This window comes from Ailuropoda melanoleuca, chromosome 3, assembly GCF_002007445.2.
Source record: "Ailuropoda melanoleuca isolate Jingjing chromosome 3, ASM200744v2, whole genome shotgun sequence".
Taxonomy (NCBI): Eukaryota; Metazoa; Chordata; class Mammalia; order Carnivora; family Ursidae; genus Ailuropoda; species Ailuropoda melanoleuca.
Window position 1 is genome coordinate 2,263,176 of NC_048220.1, and position 19,665 is coordinate 2,282,840.

General features: G+C 42.8%; 1 protein-coding gene across 7 annotated transcripts in view; it reads right to left on the reverse strand.

Moving 5' to 3' along the window:
• LOC100464289 (immunity-related GTPase family M protein 1) overlaps positions 1–19,444 on the reverse strand; it is a 47,902-nt gene extending 28,458 nt beyond the window's left edge. The window contains exons 1-3 of one of the 7 annotated variants that reach the window (XM_019793823.2): positions 18,628–19,017; positions 5,018–5,528; positions 2,009–4,065 (exon numbers count right to left, since the gene is read on the reverse strand). In XM_019793823.2, the coding sequence (XP_019649382.1) occupies positions 2,845–4,065; positions 5,018–5,173 (1,377 nt within the window). In that variant the 5' untranslated portion in view covers positions 5,174–5,528; positions 18,628–19,017 and the 3' untranslated portion in view covers positions 2,009–2,844. Of the gene's footprint in view, positions 1–2,008; positions 4,066–5,017; positions 5,529–18,511 lie in introns of those variants that run through there. The other 6 variants (XM_019793825.2, XM_019793826.2, XR_004623927.1 and 3 more) reach the window with 6 other exon arrangements.
• Between the last annotated feature and the right edge of the window lie 221 nt (positions 19,445–19,665).

A 19,665-nucleotide genomic window follows, 5' to 3' on the forward strand; every position in this document is an offset into this window, starting at 1 on the left:
TTATTTATTTATTTATTTATTTATTTATTTATGTATTTATTTTTATTTATTTATGTTTAGTTAGCCAGCATATACTGCATCATTAGTTTTTGATTTAGTGTTCAATGATTCATTAGTTGCTATAACACCCAGTGCTCATCCCAACACATGCCCTTCTTAGTACCCATCTCCCGGCTACCCCAACCCTTCAACCCCCCTTCCTTCTGGACTCCAGAAATCTTTTTTTTTTTTAAGATTTACTTATTTATTTGAGAGAGCGTGAGGAAGGGGCAAAGGGATATTGGAATTCTTGGACATTCCATTCTTCCTGCCATATTCCATTAGTCACTCCAGCGAAGGATTAAACAAAGCCATGAAAATAGGAGATAATCTTGGAGGCCATTTTAAAGGTGCCTACCACTGACCTGGGGGCAGGTCAAGATTGTGTTTTCCATTCCTATTTGACCCCACCCCTGCTGGGATTCCTTGTGTTTCTCATCAGAGCTTCTGATCACTTTGTCTTCTTGATGATCTCTCCTCTTTTGTCTTTGACTGCTTTTCTATGTTAGCTTCCTATGTGGTAAAATACGTGATCTCAAACTTCCCAGTAGAGACCTCAGGATTCCTGGTGTGACCTGGTTTTTTTCTTGGCTGAGCTATGGGAGGCTCCAGTGGGTGTGGGCTCTTCTCTACCCTCCCTCATCATGATCACCCAGGAGAGGCAGGTTAGGGTTGGGTTTACTCTAAGAACTCTGCACCTACAGCCATTCTGACCCCTAAAACCCTTTGACTACTCATTTCAATTCTCTCTCTCATCCCTCATTCTCTGGAGATCTCAGGGTGAAGAATAGTGCTCTGTATGGGACTCTCCTCTGCTTCCTGAACTTTCCAAAGGGGAAACTTAACAAACTGTGTTGGAAAAAGAATGAGATGCAACTATGCCTTCAAAGCTTCCATGTGAATGCAGGTCTCTCCCAGCAGACTCTTTTCTTTCCACTGGATGGACAATCTGAGGACACTCACCTTTTGGTGAAACTGTCTTTTGGTGTTATCCCTTCTTAGCCATGAAGAGAAGGAATGATAATAATACCAAACATTTAAAGAAGTACATGCCTGACTCTATTCTAAGTCTTTTATGTGCTTTAACTCATTAAATCATCACATTACCTGGATGTGGATGTACATCTTAGGATGTAATATTATTATCACCGTGTTAACTATTGGGAAACTAAGACAGTGGAATGTCAATTGACTTGCCCAAGGTCACATGGCGAAGGCATACTGGAGCCAGAATTTAACCTTAGGATTCTTAACCACTCCACCAAGCCTCTTTGAGTTCATTTCCATTCAATATTAACTTCACTCTCTATCCCAGTGAATATTTATGATAACCTCTGATAAACCCTCCTTTTTGAGCAGAAGCCTAAAGAGAGGACAAATTTTATACATTAGGCCAGTTCATATGTCCACCAAATTCAGATTGGACTCCACACTAGGTGAAATCTTCCCAGGTAAATAGAGTAAGGTGATGGTGGTGACAGGGAATGATGCAGGGAAGGAGGGTTACTCTTGTGAGGAATGAATTCCCACAGTGGTGAGAACCAGGTTATGACACTTCTGGTGGTGGAGAGTGAGGTTTCAAATTTTATCTGAAAAACATTTTTTTTGTTTTTTTAAAGATTTTATTTATTTATGCGACAGAGATAGAGACAGCCAGCAAGAGAAGGAACACAAGCAGGGGGATTGGGAGAGGAAGAAGCAGGCTCATAGCGGAAAAGCCTGATGTGGGGCTTGATCCCATAACGCCGGGATCACGCCCTGAGCCAAAGGCAGACGCCTAACCACTGTGCCACCCAGGCGCCCCTGAAAAAAAATTTTTAAATAAAAAACATTTTTATTACATATATGCCCAGCAAGGAGAAAAATCTATATTTAGGGTCTGCAATGGTTTCCAATTAGGAGACTTTTCATAGAGTCTATATAGTTTGGGTTAACTGTATAAACAATGAGATCATAGACAGTGGGTTAGTTTCCTTATGCTGATGCTCAAATTTAGTTTCCTTTGACCAACATGGAGATAACTTTGACAAATAACAGAACATAGCAGGTACTTGAAGTGAAAAAAAATTTCTGTATAGCAAACATAATCTAACAGGCACTACTTCCTATGACAGTCCCACCATGAGCATGTGCATGTGAAGAGCATGGGACCTCTTGGTGTGGGGGATCAGTGTTTTGTACTTATAATAGTCAGGTTTCCTTTTCCATTAAACAGTTTTCCCATCCCAGTAAAATGGTCCTTGAGTCCACCCCCTGCATCCTTTTTTGGATATAAATGATTTGGGTAATTGCTGAAGGCAGATACAAGGAAAGAGCTTTACAGGACACCAGACTGGCCTTAGATCCTACACAATATTTTTCGGAGAACAGCTAAACACACAGTCTCCATCATATTTCCCCAAAGGGAACATCCTTTGGGATGTTCCTACGCCTCTAGGTGTGACTCTGTGAGTCCATGGACTGAAAGGTGAGAAGTGAAGGAACAGGGGAAAACCAAGAGGGCTTGGGAAAATGATGCTAACGTTATGTGATATGGGGATGTCAGAATGAGGTTGTATGTCATACTGTGCAATATTTTCTTCCACCTTTGTATCCCAGCTTATTTAATAAATGAGAAGAAGTAGGACATATTTGGAAATTTGCTGAGATAATGGGTTCAAAATGATCTAGTCAGCTCATTCACTTCAAGGAACTCAGAACTGCTAAAAGTAGAAATATTGAGCTGATTGAGAATTCTGAAGGGTACAGTATGAAGAGAGGGCCCCAAATATCCCAACTTTCCCCAAGAAAGAGACTGCTGAGACCTCACTCTTCAGATATTGCATCTGTCAGAATTTTCTTCACGATGGTCTTGGTGTCCTCAGCAACTATGTCAAAGAGGCGCCCCTGATTCCACACTCTAAGGTAGTGAGTACTAGTGTTACCGAAGACTGGGATGAGGCTCAGAAGTAAATTTAAGTAATAGACTGTATTACAATTTAACCACAATAATGTCCGGTCCTCTGTGAGGACAGTGTGCATATCCTGAGACTTCATAATGTCTTTGTACTGCTTCATGGGTTTTCCTGTACTCTGGGCCACCTCCTGGAGAGATACATCATCCACACCAAAGAGCAAGTGGTAGGGGTTCAAAAACTTCCCAAGATCATCTGCATTCTGGATGCCAAGCTTATCCTGGAAAGACTCTGAGCCTATTTGCCTCTGCAAAGTGATTGCTTTGTCATTAATGACCTTCTCACAGGTGTCAAACAGGTTCTTTAGGAGGTTATGTTTCCTGATGTTAGACACTTCTCTGTGCAAGGTGTCCCTAAGCTGTGGGAAGTCATGCAATAAGGGGTCAAAGCTGGAGACCAGGAATATGATGGGCTCACACACTCCCTCCTTCTGGAGAGTTACCCGGATATTCTCCTGGATATTCTGGAGGAGTTGTTTCTCTGAGACCACACGTGTACTGAGGTCTCTGTCCAGCTTGGTCCAGACGATGTAGAACCTCTTTCCCTGCCCCTGGATGATTTTGGCAAGCTTTGCGAGATTCGTGCTGAACTGTTCAGATGCAATGATGATGAAGAAGTCATACGTGGTAAACTGCATCTCCTCTGCATACATCTCCAGGCTTTTGGTGGTAGCCCCTGTGCCAGGCAGGTCCCACAGCTCCACATTGGGAATGTGGGACAAAGAGTAGTGAGTGGGAATCTGAGTGGTTCTCACCACACCTGTGGGAGCTGAGTCCTTTTCCTCATGCCCAATTCCCCGCAGTGCATTGATGAAGGAAGACATGCCATTGCCAGAGTCCCCAGTCACTGCAATGCTCACTGGGGCACTGGATGATGACTTCAGGGTCTCCCTGACTGCAGAGACCACTTCCACCAACTTCCCTTCTTCCAAGGCTTTTTCTATGTTCATGGTACCTGGTTTAGATAAGATGCTCCAATCCCCATGGTATGGCACATCAGAGGTGAAGGATGTGGGTAATGGGGTGTGAAGGGACAGGGAGGGCTGTGCCATGTTGCTGATCAGTGGAGTAAACTGCAGAAATAGAAAAAGCAGGGGAGTTAGGAAGACCACACACATGGGGTGGCAGAGGAATCATCAGATTTGGTAACCCAAACTGAGGGTGTTGGATCCACACCTAACTCACTTTAAAGCCTTTAGATGAGAAAGAGCAAGTGTCTGCAAAAATGTTTGATAATGTCTCAAAAAACTAAACATATTATTTGGTCATAAAAACAAGGAAATCCTCCCATTTGTGACAATATGGGTGGACTTTGAAAGCATCATGCTAAATAAAAAAAATCAGACAGACAGATATTGCATGATCTAACTGATCTGTGGAATCTAAAAATAAAATAAAATAAATTCATAGAAAAAGAGAGCAGACATGGGGAGAGGTGGAGGAAGTGGGTGGGAGGAGGGGGAGATTGGAGGAAATGTTCAAAAGGTACAAGATTTCAGTTATAAGAAAAGTAAGTACTAGGGATGTAATGCACAACTTGGTAACTATAGATATCACCATGGTATGATTTATGGGAACATTGTTAAGGGAATTCATCTTAAAAGTTCTCCTTAAATGGAAAATTTTCTCTCTTTTTTCTTCTTTCTTTTCTTTTTATTGTATTTTTATGAGATGATGGATCTATTGTGGAAATCATTTCACAATATATGTAAATCAAATCATCATGATGTATGCTTTAAACTTACATAGTGATGTATGTCAATAATATTTCCATAAAACTAGTAAAATAATTTAAACAGAGTCACCAAATGACCCAGCAATCACATTGCTAGGTACATACCCAAGAGCGGTGACAACGTACATCTACATGAAACCTACATGCAAATGTCCATAGCAGTATTATTTATAATAGCTCTCAGGTAGAATTAACACAGCTGTCCACAGACTGTTCAATAGATAAATAAAAGTGGTCTATCCACACAGGAGATCAGTACTGGGAAAGAAAAATAAATGAAGTACTGATACCTGCCACAACATGGAGGAACCCCAAAACATTATGCTCAGTGAAAGCAGACCACCCATCCGGCCATGTAGTCTGATTCTATTCATGTGAAATGTCCAGAAGAGGCAAATCCATAGACACAGAACATATATTGGGGATTTCCTAGATATGTAGACCATTGGTTTGAGAGGTGGCAGTTAAGAAGTGCAGGATATCTTTTGGATAATGAAAATGTTCTAAATTTGATTATGATGTCATCACAACTTTGTGACTATATTAAAAGATACTGAAAGCTTTAAAGGGCCGAATTGTAGAATGTATAAATTATGTCCATAAATCAGGAGATGTGCACATGTTAGGGGCTTAGAGGAGATGGTTGAGGAATGTTCTGCAGCTGTGCTGCTAGTAGTCAGCTCCTAAGCAGGTTACAGTTGTGAATGGACTTGAGCAGAAGAGCATCATGAGGGTCTCTGTGTCAGGAGTCAGGCAGGTCCAAGTATTCCTCCGCACCAGCTGGGTGAGCAGGATGTCCCCCTGGGGATGTCCACAGGGCACAAGTAAGCCTATGACAACACTCAATATCCTTCAATCCTGACGATCCACACATCTTCACTGCATATGTCTTCAGAGTCAAGAATAATTTAATTATTTTTGGTAACAGTGAAAAGTACACCTTCTTTCCTCTCAAGACATTTTTCATATCTTCCACTACTAACTGCATACCTTGGGAATCCCTGTCCCTCATCCACTTCAACATCTAAGTTACACAAACTTTCCTACTGATTTTTAAAGTCAGTACTTATGTTTGCACATGACTGTTTATCTTGTCACTGTTGTGATTAGTATTTTAAGTATTTAAGTTCTTCTGTGAACTTTCTCTTAGATTTGCAAGCATTTTATAAGGCAGGATTGGGAAAGAGAATTGGTTGAGATTACCTAGTGGACTTCCCCCTGAGGCTACACACAGATTGCTGGCTGGTGGGCTTTCACAGTCCCACAGTTATGAGTGTTTGCTGTAGTAATTTCCCTTAAAAAATCGACAGTTTCATACCAACAGCATTTTTTGCATAGCTAGAACAAACAATCCTAAAATTTGTATGAAGCCACAAAAGACTTGAAATAGCCAAGGCAAACTTGAAAAAGAAAACAAAGATGGAGGCATCATGATTCCAGACTTCAAGATATATTAGCTGTAGTGATCAAAACAGTATGGTACTTATCTCATATATGTATGTGTCTTTGAGTATGTGTAGAAAACCATTTTTAAAGTAACATCTTTCATTAAAACGTAAGTGTTTGTAATAAAAACAAACAAAACAAAACAAAAAAACACCAGTATGGTACTGGTACAAAAATAGATACATAGATCAATGGAACTGAATAAAGCACCCAGAATTAAACCCAAAATTATATGGTCAATGAAACTTCAACAAACAGGAAAGAATATCCAATGGAAAAAAGACAGTCTCTTCAACAAATGGTGTTGAGAAAAACTGGACAGCAACATGCAGAAATCAATTTCTTACACCATACACAGAAATCAATTTCTTACACCATACACAGAAATCAATTTCTTACACCATACACAGAAATCAATTTCTTGGGGCGCCTGGGTGGCACAACGGTTAAGCGTCTGCCTTTGGCTCAGGGCGTGATCCCGGCATTATGGGATCGAGCCCCACATCAGGCTCTTCCGCTATGAACCTGCTTCTTCCTCTCCCACTCCCCCTGCTTGTGTTCTCTCTCTCGCTGGCTGTCTCTACCTCTGTCGAATGAATAAATAAATAAAATCTTAAAAAAAAAAGAAATCAATTTCTTACACCATACACAGAAATAAATTCAAAGTGAATTAAATATCTAAATGTGAGACCTAAAACCATAAACATCCTAGAAGAGAATGTAGGCAGTAACTTTTTTAACATCACTGTAGCAACTTCTTTCTTGATATGAATCTAGAAAGCAAGGGAAACAAAAGCAAAAATAAACTACGAGGACAACGTAAAAATTAAACACTTTTGCAGAGTGAAGGAAACAACAAAACTAAAGGTAACATACAGAATGGGAGAATGTATAAATTATGTCCCCAAATCAGGAGATGTGCACATGTTAGGGGCTCAGAGGAGACGGTTGAGGAATGTTCTGCAGCTGTGCTGCTAGTAGTCAGCTCCTAAGACATATCTGATAAAGGGCGATTACCCAAAATATATTAAAAAAACCCCATAAAACTCAACACTCAAAAGCCAAATAATCCAATTGAAAAATGGTCAGAAGATATGAATAGGCCTTTTTCCGAAGAAGACATACAGATGGCCAGGAGACATATGAAAAGATGCTCACCACCACTTATCATCAGGGAAATACAAATCAAAATTATAATGAGATAACACCTTACAACTGTCAGAATGGCTAAAATCAACAACACAAGAAACAACAGATATTGGTGAGGATGTGGAGAAAAGGGGAACCCTCTTGCAATGTTGGTGGGAATTCAAACTGATGTAGCCACTCTGGAAAAGAGTATGGAGGTTCCTTAAAAGTTAAAAATACAGGGGCGCCTGGGTAGCGCAGTCATTAAGCGTCTGCCTTTGGCTCAGGGTGTGATCCCGGCGATGCGGGATCGAGTCCCACATCGGGCTCCTCCGCTGGGAGGCTGCTTCTTCCTCTCCTTCTCCCCTGCTCTGTTCCCTCTCTCGCTGGCTGTCTCTATCTCTGTCAAATAAATAAATAAAATCTTTTAAAAAAAAAGTTAAAAATACAGCTACTTTATGACCCAGCAACTGTACTACTAGGTATTTACTTAGAATACCAAAAACTAATTCAAAGGGATACATGCACCCTGATGTTTATAGCATCATTATCAATAATAGCCAAACTATAGAAAGAGCCCAAGTCTCCATGGACTGATGAATGGATAAAGAAAAAGCGGTATATGTATACAATGGAATATTACTCAGCCACAAAAAATGAAATATTGCCATTTGCAATGACATGGTTTGAGCTAGAGAGTATTATGCTAAGCAAAATAAGTTAGACAGAGAAAGACAAATACCATATGATTTCACTCATGTGTGGAATTTAATAAACGAAAAAAAAAAACAAGCAAAGGGAAGCAAAAAGACAGAGGCAAACCAAGAAACAGACTCTTAAGTATAAAGAACAAACTGATGGTTAGCAGAGGGGATGTGGGTAGGGGGATGGGTTAAATAGAGGATGGGTTTTGGGAAGTGCACTTGTGATGAACACTGTCTGATACATGGAAGTATTGAATCATTATATTGTACACCTGAAATTAATATTACACTGTACGCTAACTAACTTGAATTTAAATAAAAACTTTAAAACAAATACTGCCTTTATGTGCATAAATGCGAATTTTAAAACATTGTAATTCAAGACTGCCTCTTTGCTGAAGAGTTTCCCTGTGAGCCCCATGAGGCCTTCTATTCCATGAAGGCTTCCCTTCCAGACTTATCTATGGGGTCTCCTGGTGCTGCTGGAGGCCAATCCTCATACCCAACTGTTCAGGTTTCTGAATCAGAAGGCCCACAGCCCATCTGTAGGAGAAATTTCTCATTGGCCTGCAGGTCCTGTGGTGCAGCTCTTGCTCTCCTCCTCCACCAAACCCACCCCACTTGCCTCTCCACTGATAGGTCCTGATTGCTTCACTGCCCCCCGGACTTCTCCAGGTGCTTTCATCCACCATAAGTCCTGGACTCACCCTCCCCACGCAGAAACTGGTGAGAGTTCCACACCCCAGGTTTGCAGACAAGCTCAGGCAATGTGAAAATTTTCACAATGACAACTGAGCCCCAGTCTTCTGTTTTGTGCAGCTGGGAAGCCATGCTACCGACCCCATAGCACTCCAGTGAGGGTTTCATGGTATGACCCAGGTGAAGCTCTGGGCAGGCCTCCTGGTAACCTCTGGTGAATCCTCTTTGGTCTTATTAGGATCTCTGAGGAAGACTTTCCTCTGATTCTTCTTACTCCCTCCAACTCTTACCACAGGATAGGAAGGTGCTATTTCTGCTAATCTGTCTGAGCTGGGTCTTTTGCATTGCTTTTCTTGATTAATCTTCCCCAAGCTCTATTAGATAAGTGATATTATTATTCCTAGTTACAGATGAAGATGTTTCACAGATGTGATCTGTGAACATCTCACAGATAAGAAATAAGCTTGACAGTCTGGAAAACAGTATGGAGGTTCCTCAAAAAATTAAAAATAGAACTACCCTTTGACCCAGCAATTGCACCACTAGGTATTTACCCAAAGGATACAAACAGTGATTTGAGGGGCACATGCAAGCCAATGTTTATAGCAGCAGTGTCCACAATAGTAAAAACATGGAAAGAACCCAGATGTCCACTGACAGATGAATGGATAAAGAAGATGTGGTACGCACACACACAATAGAATACTACTCAGCTATCAAAATAGTGAAATTTTTACCATTTGCCATGATGTGGATGGAACTAGAGGGTATTATGTTCAGCAAAGTAAGTCAATCAGAGAAAGACAATTATCATATGATTTCACTCATACGTGGAATTTAAGAAACAAAACAGAGGAACATAAAGGGAGGGAGGGAAAAATAAAACAAGTCAAAATCAAAGAGGGAGACAAACCATAAGAGATATAAGGAAACAAACTGAGGGTTGCTGGGAGGATGGAGGGATGGGGTAGCTGGGTGATGGGTATTAAGGAGGGTACCTGATGTGATGAGTGCTGGGTGTTATATAAGACGGATGAATCACTGAACTCTACCTCTGAAACTAATAATATACTATATGTTAATTAATTGAATTTAAATAAAATAAAATAAAAAAGAGAGGGTGGCAAACCATAAGAGACTCTTAACTGTAGGGAACAAACTGAGGGTTGCTGGAGGGAGGTGGGTGGGGGATGAGCTAAATGAGTGATGGGCATTAAGGAGGGCGCTTGCTTGGATGAGCACTGGGTGTCATATGGAACTGATGGATCACTAAATTCTACCCCTGTGACTAATAATACACTATATATCAACTAAATTGAAGTAAATAAAAAGAAGAAAGAAGCTTGAAATTACAAAGCAATGATGGAGGATCTAAGATTTACTCTGACAATGTGATTTTCTGTTTCTATCTGTATAGGAGGGGAGGATGATCCTAGTTAATGTTGAATTTCTGGCCCCAGGGGCTGGAGGATGGCTGGATGCTGAGATGCTTCTCCTAGGGTTGCGGGTCCACTTATTGATATCAATTGCCATTTACCTCTCCCTGGATGCACCTTTCCTAATTTGGGGAAAGAATGGAAATCATAGTCCTTTCTCAGCTCCCATCCTCACTAAGGAAAACTCACTGCTTTGCAAGGAAAAGGAAAAATTCTACAATGTCTCCCCACTTCTAAGAAGCCATTGCAGGGAGCTTGACCCCCCTTGGGAGATAGATGCATAATGAAATGATCAGGAGATGTTGGGAGTTCAGAGGGAGGGAAACTCATGGAATATGATGTAATCACCATCCCATATGCTTGGGGACCAGAATCCCTTGAGCCCTGCGCCCACAAAGTCTTCAGGGTCTTCCACCAGGGGCCTCTATGAAAAACTGGAGCTGGAATAGGTCAGTGAGGATGGTGCCTCCTCCTGCAGGAGTAGAGGTGCCCTGAGCTTGGTGAGGGGGTGAACGACATGGTGGTGGGGCAGAACATGCATGGACAAAGCTGGCTTAAAGCTAGAAAGATGGAGCCCTGGCCTGGGTCAGGCTGGAGGAACATTCTGGAAGGAGAATACCTAAGAGCAGCCCCCCCTTACCCCTATACTCAAAGCCCTCTTTAAGACCACTCTTGACCTTTCCCAACAATAGCCCAAGTTCTTGTTTATGGGGGACACAGAGGTTCCTGGAGGCCTTACCTGCCATCCTGGCTCCAGGGAGACAATCTCCTGGGTAAGTCCCAGGCTCACTGATCTGGCTGTGTGAAGGCATTTCTGCTGCCCCTGAGCATGCTATATATTCTTCTTGCCTGTAAGTTTGCCCCTAAAATGGGATGGAGAAGGCTGAATGTCCTTATTAGTGGTCTTGTGGGGCCCAGGCCAGTCAGAATATAGGAGCCCTTGAATCCATTTCCTGGTTTGTCTAAATCCCATCACAACCTTCACACGTACCCATCTCACCTTGACTTCCTGTGTGTTAGGTCAATTGAAAAAACCCCTGTCTCTTCAAAAGGTGAAACTCCCAGAAAGTATTCTGTCATCCCATGTTAGATGCTTCATATCATAAAAATACACATACAGGTCTCATCATCAGGGAATTATGTTAAATAGTTCCCTAGGCTCTGCAGTGCCCTTAGTGCCCAGCAGGTATGGGACACATTTCTGTTAGATGAATGAAGCACAATATACCACTGCATATCCTCCACTTACTGGTTGATGGATAAATTAACTTTGTTTCCTAAAGCTGTCATCTGAAATGTTGAAGCCAGCTCCACCACAGCCCTTTGGAAGGCAAGTAGGGTCTAGGGAAGAGTAGGAGCTCCTGACCCTGGGGTGGCTGTGGTAGGTAAGAACAAACCTACAATCTTCTGGACCATTTCTGTGACTATGTCTGACCCAACCATGGACTTTACACATGTCTCCTCACCTGAGCACCTGTGCTAAGCCCTACTGGAGGGGGTGGCTGAGTCCCTATAGCACAAGCCACACCTCCCTGTTTCCCACTACTTGCTCATCTGGTTCCTGCCTTGCACCTGGTGCTAGACAACCCTGCATGTGGGACCCTTTCAGGGTCCTGTAATGCAGCACTATGCCCATAAGACACTGCCAGGCCAGGCTGGGACAAGAGTAATTCCATGAGAGATTGCAGGTCTTCCAGGAATGTTCAGTGTGCAAGTGGTGGTGTGTTTGTTTGAGCCCCCAAGACATTGAGGCTCAGAGAACTAACCCAGAAGGTGAGGAGAGGCCATCAGAAATGAGCCAGGGATCCAAGTGACTCCCAGGCTCACTTTTTTGCAGGTCATACTCATGTTATACCTCTGATCTTCCCTATCTGAACAGGGTTTGAGGGTCCCTGAATAAAGAAACAGGCTTTATGGAGGGATCCCAGGGAGCAGATTCAACTAGGGAGGGCAGTTGCATTTGCAAGGAGAACCAGATCCTATGAGCAGATCTTTCAAAGTCTCACCAGCAGTGAGAGATGCATTTCACATAGGAACTAAGTACCCACTCAGCATACATGCATTCAGACAAGTGCATACACCTGAAGAAAGATTTTAGCAACAATTTCCCTACCCTCCATTTTGATCTACTGCATCTATTCCAATGGGCAAATTTTTTGAACTCTTGTTATAATGCACAAAATATATTTCATGATCTAAGAAGCAGAATGAAAAACACTCATTATTGGATTTGCCATGCAAGGTCCTATATAGTTCATGTCATGCCCAATTATCTTGAGCCATGAAGCAGGGATCAGACTTGGCCCAGACTAGAAATCTGAGGCATCAAGATTTTTTGTGAGTTTGAACCCAATGTGGACCAAGTCCCACATTTTCTCCCATTTTATTATCATAGGGAAAGGGCAAGGAAAGAAATATACATATTGCTTTATTCTAGGAAAGTATAATAAACATCTGCTTCATCAATAGGCATGAGGCACAAAAGGACCTGTTCTGGGAAAAGAGTATTTCAAGAGTCCACCTCACTGACATCATCTGTAAGGAATGGAGTTGGTGTCCTGCAATAGGGACAGTTTCTCCTATGTAGATACGTATGTGCAAAGGAGAAGGGAAGATGGCAGAGGAGTAGGGGACTCCTTTTTCAGCTGGTCCCCTGAGTCGAGTTGGATAGGTACCAGACCATCCTGAACATCCACAGAATCAGCCTGAGACGCAGGAAGATACAACTGGATGTCTACAAATGAACATCTCCAGCACTGAGTATTGAGGTATGAAGCGGGGAGCCGTGAAACTGTGCACAGATATCGGAAGATAAACGGAGGAGGGGGAGACACGGCGTTCGGGTCTGGGAAGCGGTAGCCACCGGCACAGGGAGCAGGCGGACTCACGGATGGCACCCGCAAGAAAACAGACTGTGACTGTGAGCGGGGAGTGCGCGCCACCAGACTTCTCACGGAACTCCACTGTGCTCACTGAATCCAGACTGAGACCGGGAGCTCTGGGAGCGAGCGGGGGTGGCTGGCAGCTGGCAGTGTCTGGCAGCTGGCAGTGTTAGAAACACAAAGGACAGAGAAGTGCTGGCCCTGGAAGTGAGGGCTGGGATGCCGTGTGTGGGGCACACATCTCGGGACACTGCAGGGTTGAGCAGCACCAATAGAAACAGAGTTAAAGTGGCCAGATCATCAGTGGAGAATGGCCAGCGATCCCCTCTGTTCTGTGACAGAGGCTGAGATTCGGCCACTGCTGCTCTGTCTCTCAGAAAAGGCACAGCAAACTGCCAGGGAAACCCACCAGAGAACAAAAGCCTGGTAACACCGGCTCACAGGGTGCCCATCCACATCCCCCCTCGCAGGAGACACGGAGACCCTACCCAAACAAGGTTGCCTGAGTTGGCGTGGCATCCCATCCCCCAGAAGGCAGGCTGAAAAGTCAAGAAGCCCACATGCCTAAGATCCTTATAAAACAAGGGCACACAGCCTGGGTCCTGGTCAATAATTTGGGCTCTGGACAACCCCGCAACCTCTCCTCATCAGAATGACAAGAAGGACAAATCCCCCCCAGCAAAGAAAAGACAATGAGTCTGTGGCCTCTGCCACAGAACTAATGGATATGGATGTAACCAAATTCAGAAATGGAATTCAGAGTAACAATGGTCAAGATGATGTGTAGACTTGAAAAAAGTATTAACGAAAATGTTAATGAGATAATAGAATCTCTATGGGCGGAAATGAGAATGAATCTGGCAGAAATTAAAAATTCTATGAGCCAAATGCAGTCAAAACTAGAGGCTCTGATGGCCAGGGTAAATGAGGCAGAGGAATGTATTAGCGAATTGGAGGATGGGTTAGTAGAAGAAAAAGCAAAAATAGAAGCTGGACTTAAAAAAATCCATGCCCAAGAACTTAGGTTACGGGACATTACTGACTCAATGAAACGATCCAATGTCAGGATCATTGGCATCCCTGAGGGGGTGGAGAAAAACAGAGGTCTAGAAGAGATATTTGAACAAATTGTAGCTGAAAACTTCCCTAATCTAATAAGGGAAACAAACATTCATGTACAAGAGGCAGAGAGGACCCCTCCCAAGCTCAACCACGACAAACCTACACCAGTCAAAACTAGAGGCTCTGACGGCCAGGGTCACCGAGGCAGAGGAATGTATTAGCGAATTGGAGGATGGGTTAGTAGAAGAAAAAGCAAAAATAGAAGCTGGACTTAAAAAAATCCATGCCCAAGAACTTAGGTTACGGGACATTACTGACTCAATGAAACGATCCAATGTCAGGNCTCTATGAAACGATCCAATGTCAGAATCATCGGCATCCCTGAAGGGGTGGAGAAAAACAGAGGTCTAGAAGAGATATTTGAACAAATTGTAGCTGAAAACTTCCCTAATCTAATAAGGGAAACAAACATTCATGTACAAGAGGCAGAGAGGACCCCTCCCAAGCTCAACCACGACAAACCTACACCACGTCATGTCATAGTCAAATTCGCAAATATTAGATCCAAGGATACAGTATTGAAAGTGGCCAGGGCAAAGAAATTTCTCACGTATCAAGGCAAAGTTATCAGAATTACGTCAGACATGTCTACCCAGACCTGGAATGAGAGAAAGGGCTGGGGGGGGGGCATTTTTAAAACTCTTTCAGAGAAAAACATGCAGCCAAGAATCCTTTATCCAGCAAGGATGTCATTCAGAATGNTTTCAGAGAAAAACATGCAGCCAAGGATCCTTTATCCAGCAAAGCTGTCATTCAGAATTGATGGAGAAATAAAGACGTTCCAAAATCGCCAATCATTAACCAATTTCGTAACCACGAAACCAGCCCTACAGGAGATATTAAGGGGGGCTCTATAAAGGTAAAAAGGCCCCAAGAGTGATACAGAACAGAAAGTCACAACCTATACAAACAAAGACTTTACTGGCAACATGGCATCATTAAAATTATAACTCTCAGTATTCAGTCTCAATGTGAATGGCTTAAATGTTCCCATAAAATGNCCAATCATTAACCAATTTCGTAACCACGAAACCAGCCCTACAGGAGATATTAAGGGGGGCTCTATAAAGGTAAAAAGGCCCCAAGAGTGATACAGAGCAGCAAGTCACAACCGATACAAAGACTTTAAAGAGAAATGGCATCATTAAAATCATATCTGTCAATAATCTCTATCAATCTAAATGGCTTAAACTCTCCCATAAAACGCCACAGGGTTGCAGATTGGATAAAAAGAAATGACCCATCCATTTGCTGTCTACAAGAGAATCATTTTGAACCCAAAGATACATTCAGGCTGAAAGTAAAGGGATGGGGTACCATCTTTCACGCAAATGGACCTCAAAAGAAAGCTGGGGTACCAATTCTCATGNGAAAGCTGGAGTAGCAATTCTCATATCAGATAGACTGGATTTTAAACTAGAGGCCATAGAGAGAGATACAGAAGGGCACTATATTATTCTTAAAGGAAGTATTCAACAAGTGGATATGACAATTATTAATATATATGCCCCCAACAGGGGAGCAGCAAGATACACAAGCCAACCCTTAACCAAAATAAAGAGACATATAGATAAAAATACACTAATAGTAGGGGACCTCAACAACCCTGTATCAGAAATAGACAGAACACCCTTACAAAAACTAAGCAAAGACTCAGAGGCTTTGAATACCATAATTGACGAGTTGGACCTCATAGATATATATAGAACACTACACCCCAGAACCAAAGAATACTCATTCTATTCAAATGCCCATGGAACATTCTCAAGAATAGATCATGCTCTGGGACACAAAACAGGTCTCAGCCAATACCAAAAGATTGAAATTATCCCCTGCATATTCTCAGACCACAACGCTCTGAAATTGGAACTCAACCACAAGGAAAAACCTGGAAGAAACTCAAACACTTGGAGGCTAAGAACCATNAGACAAAAAGGGATCAAAGGTATCCAAATCGGCAAAGAAGAAGTCAAACTGTCTCTCTTTGCAGATGACATGATACTCTATATGGAAAACCCAAAGGAATCCACTCCCAAACTATTAGAAGTTATAGAACAATTCAGTAAGGTGGCAGGATACAAAATCAATGCCCAGAAATCAGTTGCATTTCTATACACGAATAACGAGACTGAAGAAAGAGAAATTAGGGAATCCATCCCATTTACAATAGCACCAAAAACCATACGTTACCTTGGAATTAACTTAACCAGAGACGTAAAAGATCTATATCCTAGAAACTACAACTCAATCTAGAAAGACATTGAGGAAGACATAAAAAGATGGAAAAATATTCCATGCTCATGGATTGGAAGAATTAACATAGTTAAAATGTCCATACTACCCAGAGCAATCTACACTTTCAATGCTATCCCGATCAAAATACCGAGGACATTTTTCAAAGAACTGGAACAAATAGTCCTTAAATTTGTATGGAACCAGAAAAGGCCCCGAATCTCCAAGGAACTGTTGAAAAGGAAAAACAAAGCTGGGGGCATCACAATGCCGGATTTCGAGCTGTACTACAAAGCTGTGATCACAAAGACAGCATGGTACTGGCACAAAAACAGACACATCGACCAATGGAACAGAATAGAGAACCCAGAAATGGATCCTCGGCTCTTTGGGTAACTAATCTTTGATAAAGCAGCAAAAAACACCCAGTGGAAAAAAGACAGTCTTCAATAAATGGTGCTGGGAACATTGGACAGCTACATGCAAAAGAATAAAACTTGACCACTCTCTCACGCCATACACAAAGATAAACTCCAAATGGATGAAAGACCTCAATGTGAGACAGGAATCCATCAGAATCCTGGAGGACAACATAGGCAACAAGTTCTATGACATCGGCCAGAGCAACCTTTTTCACGACACATCTCCAAAGGCAAGAGAAATAAAAGATAAAATGAACTTATGGGACTTTATCAGGATAAAGAGCTTCTGCACAGCCAAGGAAACAGTCAAAAAAACTAAGAGACAGCCCACGGAATGGGAGAATATATTTGCAAAGGACACCACAGATAAAGGACTGGTATCCAAGATCTACAAAGAACTTCTCAAACTCAATACACGAGAAACAAATAAACAAATCATAAAATGGGCAGAAGATATGAACAGACACTTTTCCAATGAGGACATACAAATGGCTAACAGACACATGAAAAAATGTTCAAAATCATTAGCCATCAGGGAAATTCAAATCAAAACCACACTGAGATACCACCTTATGCAAGTTAGAATGGCAAAAATTAAGAAGGCAGGAAGCAGCAATTGCTGGAGAGGATGTGGAGAAAGGGGATCCCTCCTATGTTGTTGGTGGGAATGCAGGTTGGTGCAGCCACTCTGGAAAACAGTGTGGAGGTCCCTTAAATAGTTAAAAATTGCGCTACCTGATGATCCAGCCATTGCAATACTGGGTATTTACCCCAAAGATACAGACGTAGTGAAGAGAAGGGCCATATACACCCCAATGTTCATAGCAGCATTATCCACAATAGCTAAATCGTGGAAGGAACTGAGATACCCTTCAACAAATGACTGGATTAAGAAGATGTGGTCCATATATACAATGGAATATTACTCAGCTATCAGAAAGAACGAATTCTCAACATTTGCTGCAACATGGATGGCACTGGAGAAGATAATGCTAAGTGAATAAGTCAAGCAGAGAAAGACAACTATCATATGATTTCTCTCATCTATGGAACATAAGAACTAGGATGATTGGTAGGGGAAGAAATGGATAAAGAAAGGGGGGGAATCAGAAGGGGGAGTGAAGCATGAGAGACTATGGACTCTGAGAAACAAACTGAAGACTTCAGAGGGGAGGGGTTTGGGGGGAATGGGATAGACTGGTGATGGGTATTAAGGAGGGCACATATTGCATGGTGCACTGGGTGTTATACGCAACTAATGAGTCTTTGAAACTTGCATCAGAAACCAGGGGTGTACTGCATGGTGACTAACCTAATGTAATAAAAAAACATTAAGGAAAAAAAAAAGATGCACATGTGCACTGTTATATGTTGTCTTAGGTCTCTTAGATACTTTGTCCCTGAAACCCCACCTCTTCCGAATCCACAGGAGGTCCAGCTAGTGCTCCAGGTAGACTTTCCCAATTCCAGATTACCCCAGAAATTGCCATTGTCCTATGTCCTACTTAGATTGTAAGAGAATATGAATGGCAAATCCTGCTGTCCTTTTCAAAACCTGGTCCCATCAGAAAGCCCCCACTGCCATGAATATGGAGATGAAAGGCCGATTGCCTCCACACTGGAAGGTAGAATCGGTTCGGTGCAAACAAAGTATGGGGTTCTGAGTTTTGTCCCTGAAGAATTTCAGAGAAGAGATCTGTTGTAAATACTTACTGAAATGGATAAGCCAGTGCCAAAACTCTCCTGCCCTGGTGTCAGGCTCCACCTTTCATGTCTTCACTCCTGCAGGGTTATTAGCCATAATGGGTTGTACGATTTCTCTCACTTACCTGCTCCAGGAAGCAGAGGTGACTGTGAACAGGCAGATGTCAGTGGCCCTCCTGGCAAGTGAACCCTTCCAGGGAACGAGTCCAACCCTCAGATAGAGACAGTTACCTCCGAGATCCTCCAAAACTGGTTTCAGGCCCAGATCTCTCCAAAAGTAAGGAAGTAAGGAAGGGAGTTGTGCTGGGTTGGGGTTGTCCTAGGAAGAGCCTAGACAGAAGGGGGGAAGAGGAGCTAGGAAGGAGAAAGCAATCTTGCAGTTTTCTGCTGCAGTCCTTCCCTGCTCAGAGCTGTGTGATTTCTGAGTAAAGCTGGTGGCAGGGCCCCAGCCCCAGCAGGAGGGAACTTAAGGAGAGCTGCTTTCAGTATCTATTCCTGGAAATGACTCCAGTTCTCAAAATAAGCCTGAACCAGTTTCCCTTTCATTCTGGAGGGTGGCAGCGCTGCATCATTTGCCTGTGGCTTATCAGTGTTATTTGAGCACCTTCAGCCCAGAGGCCCAGGGGAGGGTGAGAGTGCTCTGACACCAGCTACCTCATACCTGAGAATCTTACTCCGATGCTAGTGTCCAGATCAGTGAGAAGTCCATGTTCAGCCCCCTTGAGGCTGGCCCCTCAGATGGGTGCAGAAACTGCCTGCAAAGTTATTCCTTAGGATTGCCCAGTGCGCTCAGCTCAGGGGCCAATTCACTTCCACCCACAGAGATCAGGCTGCAGAAGTTACATCCAGGGTGGAGTTCTCTTCCAGGCTCCAGCTGTGACCTTCCCTGGTGTCAATACACCTGCCTCAACCAAGTGAGGGTCTGAGCTCAACAGCTCACTACTGACTTGGTGACTGTAGCAGCTGCTTAAACTCTCAGGGATTGTCACATCCTCACGTGGGAGCAGCAGTGAAGGCTCCCCAGGGTGTTTGTGTTCAGAACAGAGGCCCCAGGAAGGGGACTATGTGATTTCGACAGGGTGAAAAAGAAGGTCTGTTTTACAGTTTCTGCCAAGATTGCAAATGTCCATAACAAGTGATGAAATCCTTCTGTGGCTAAGAGA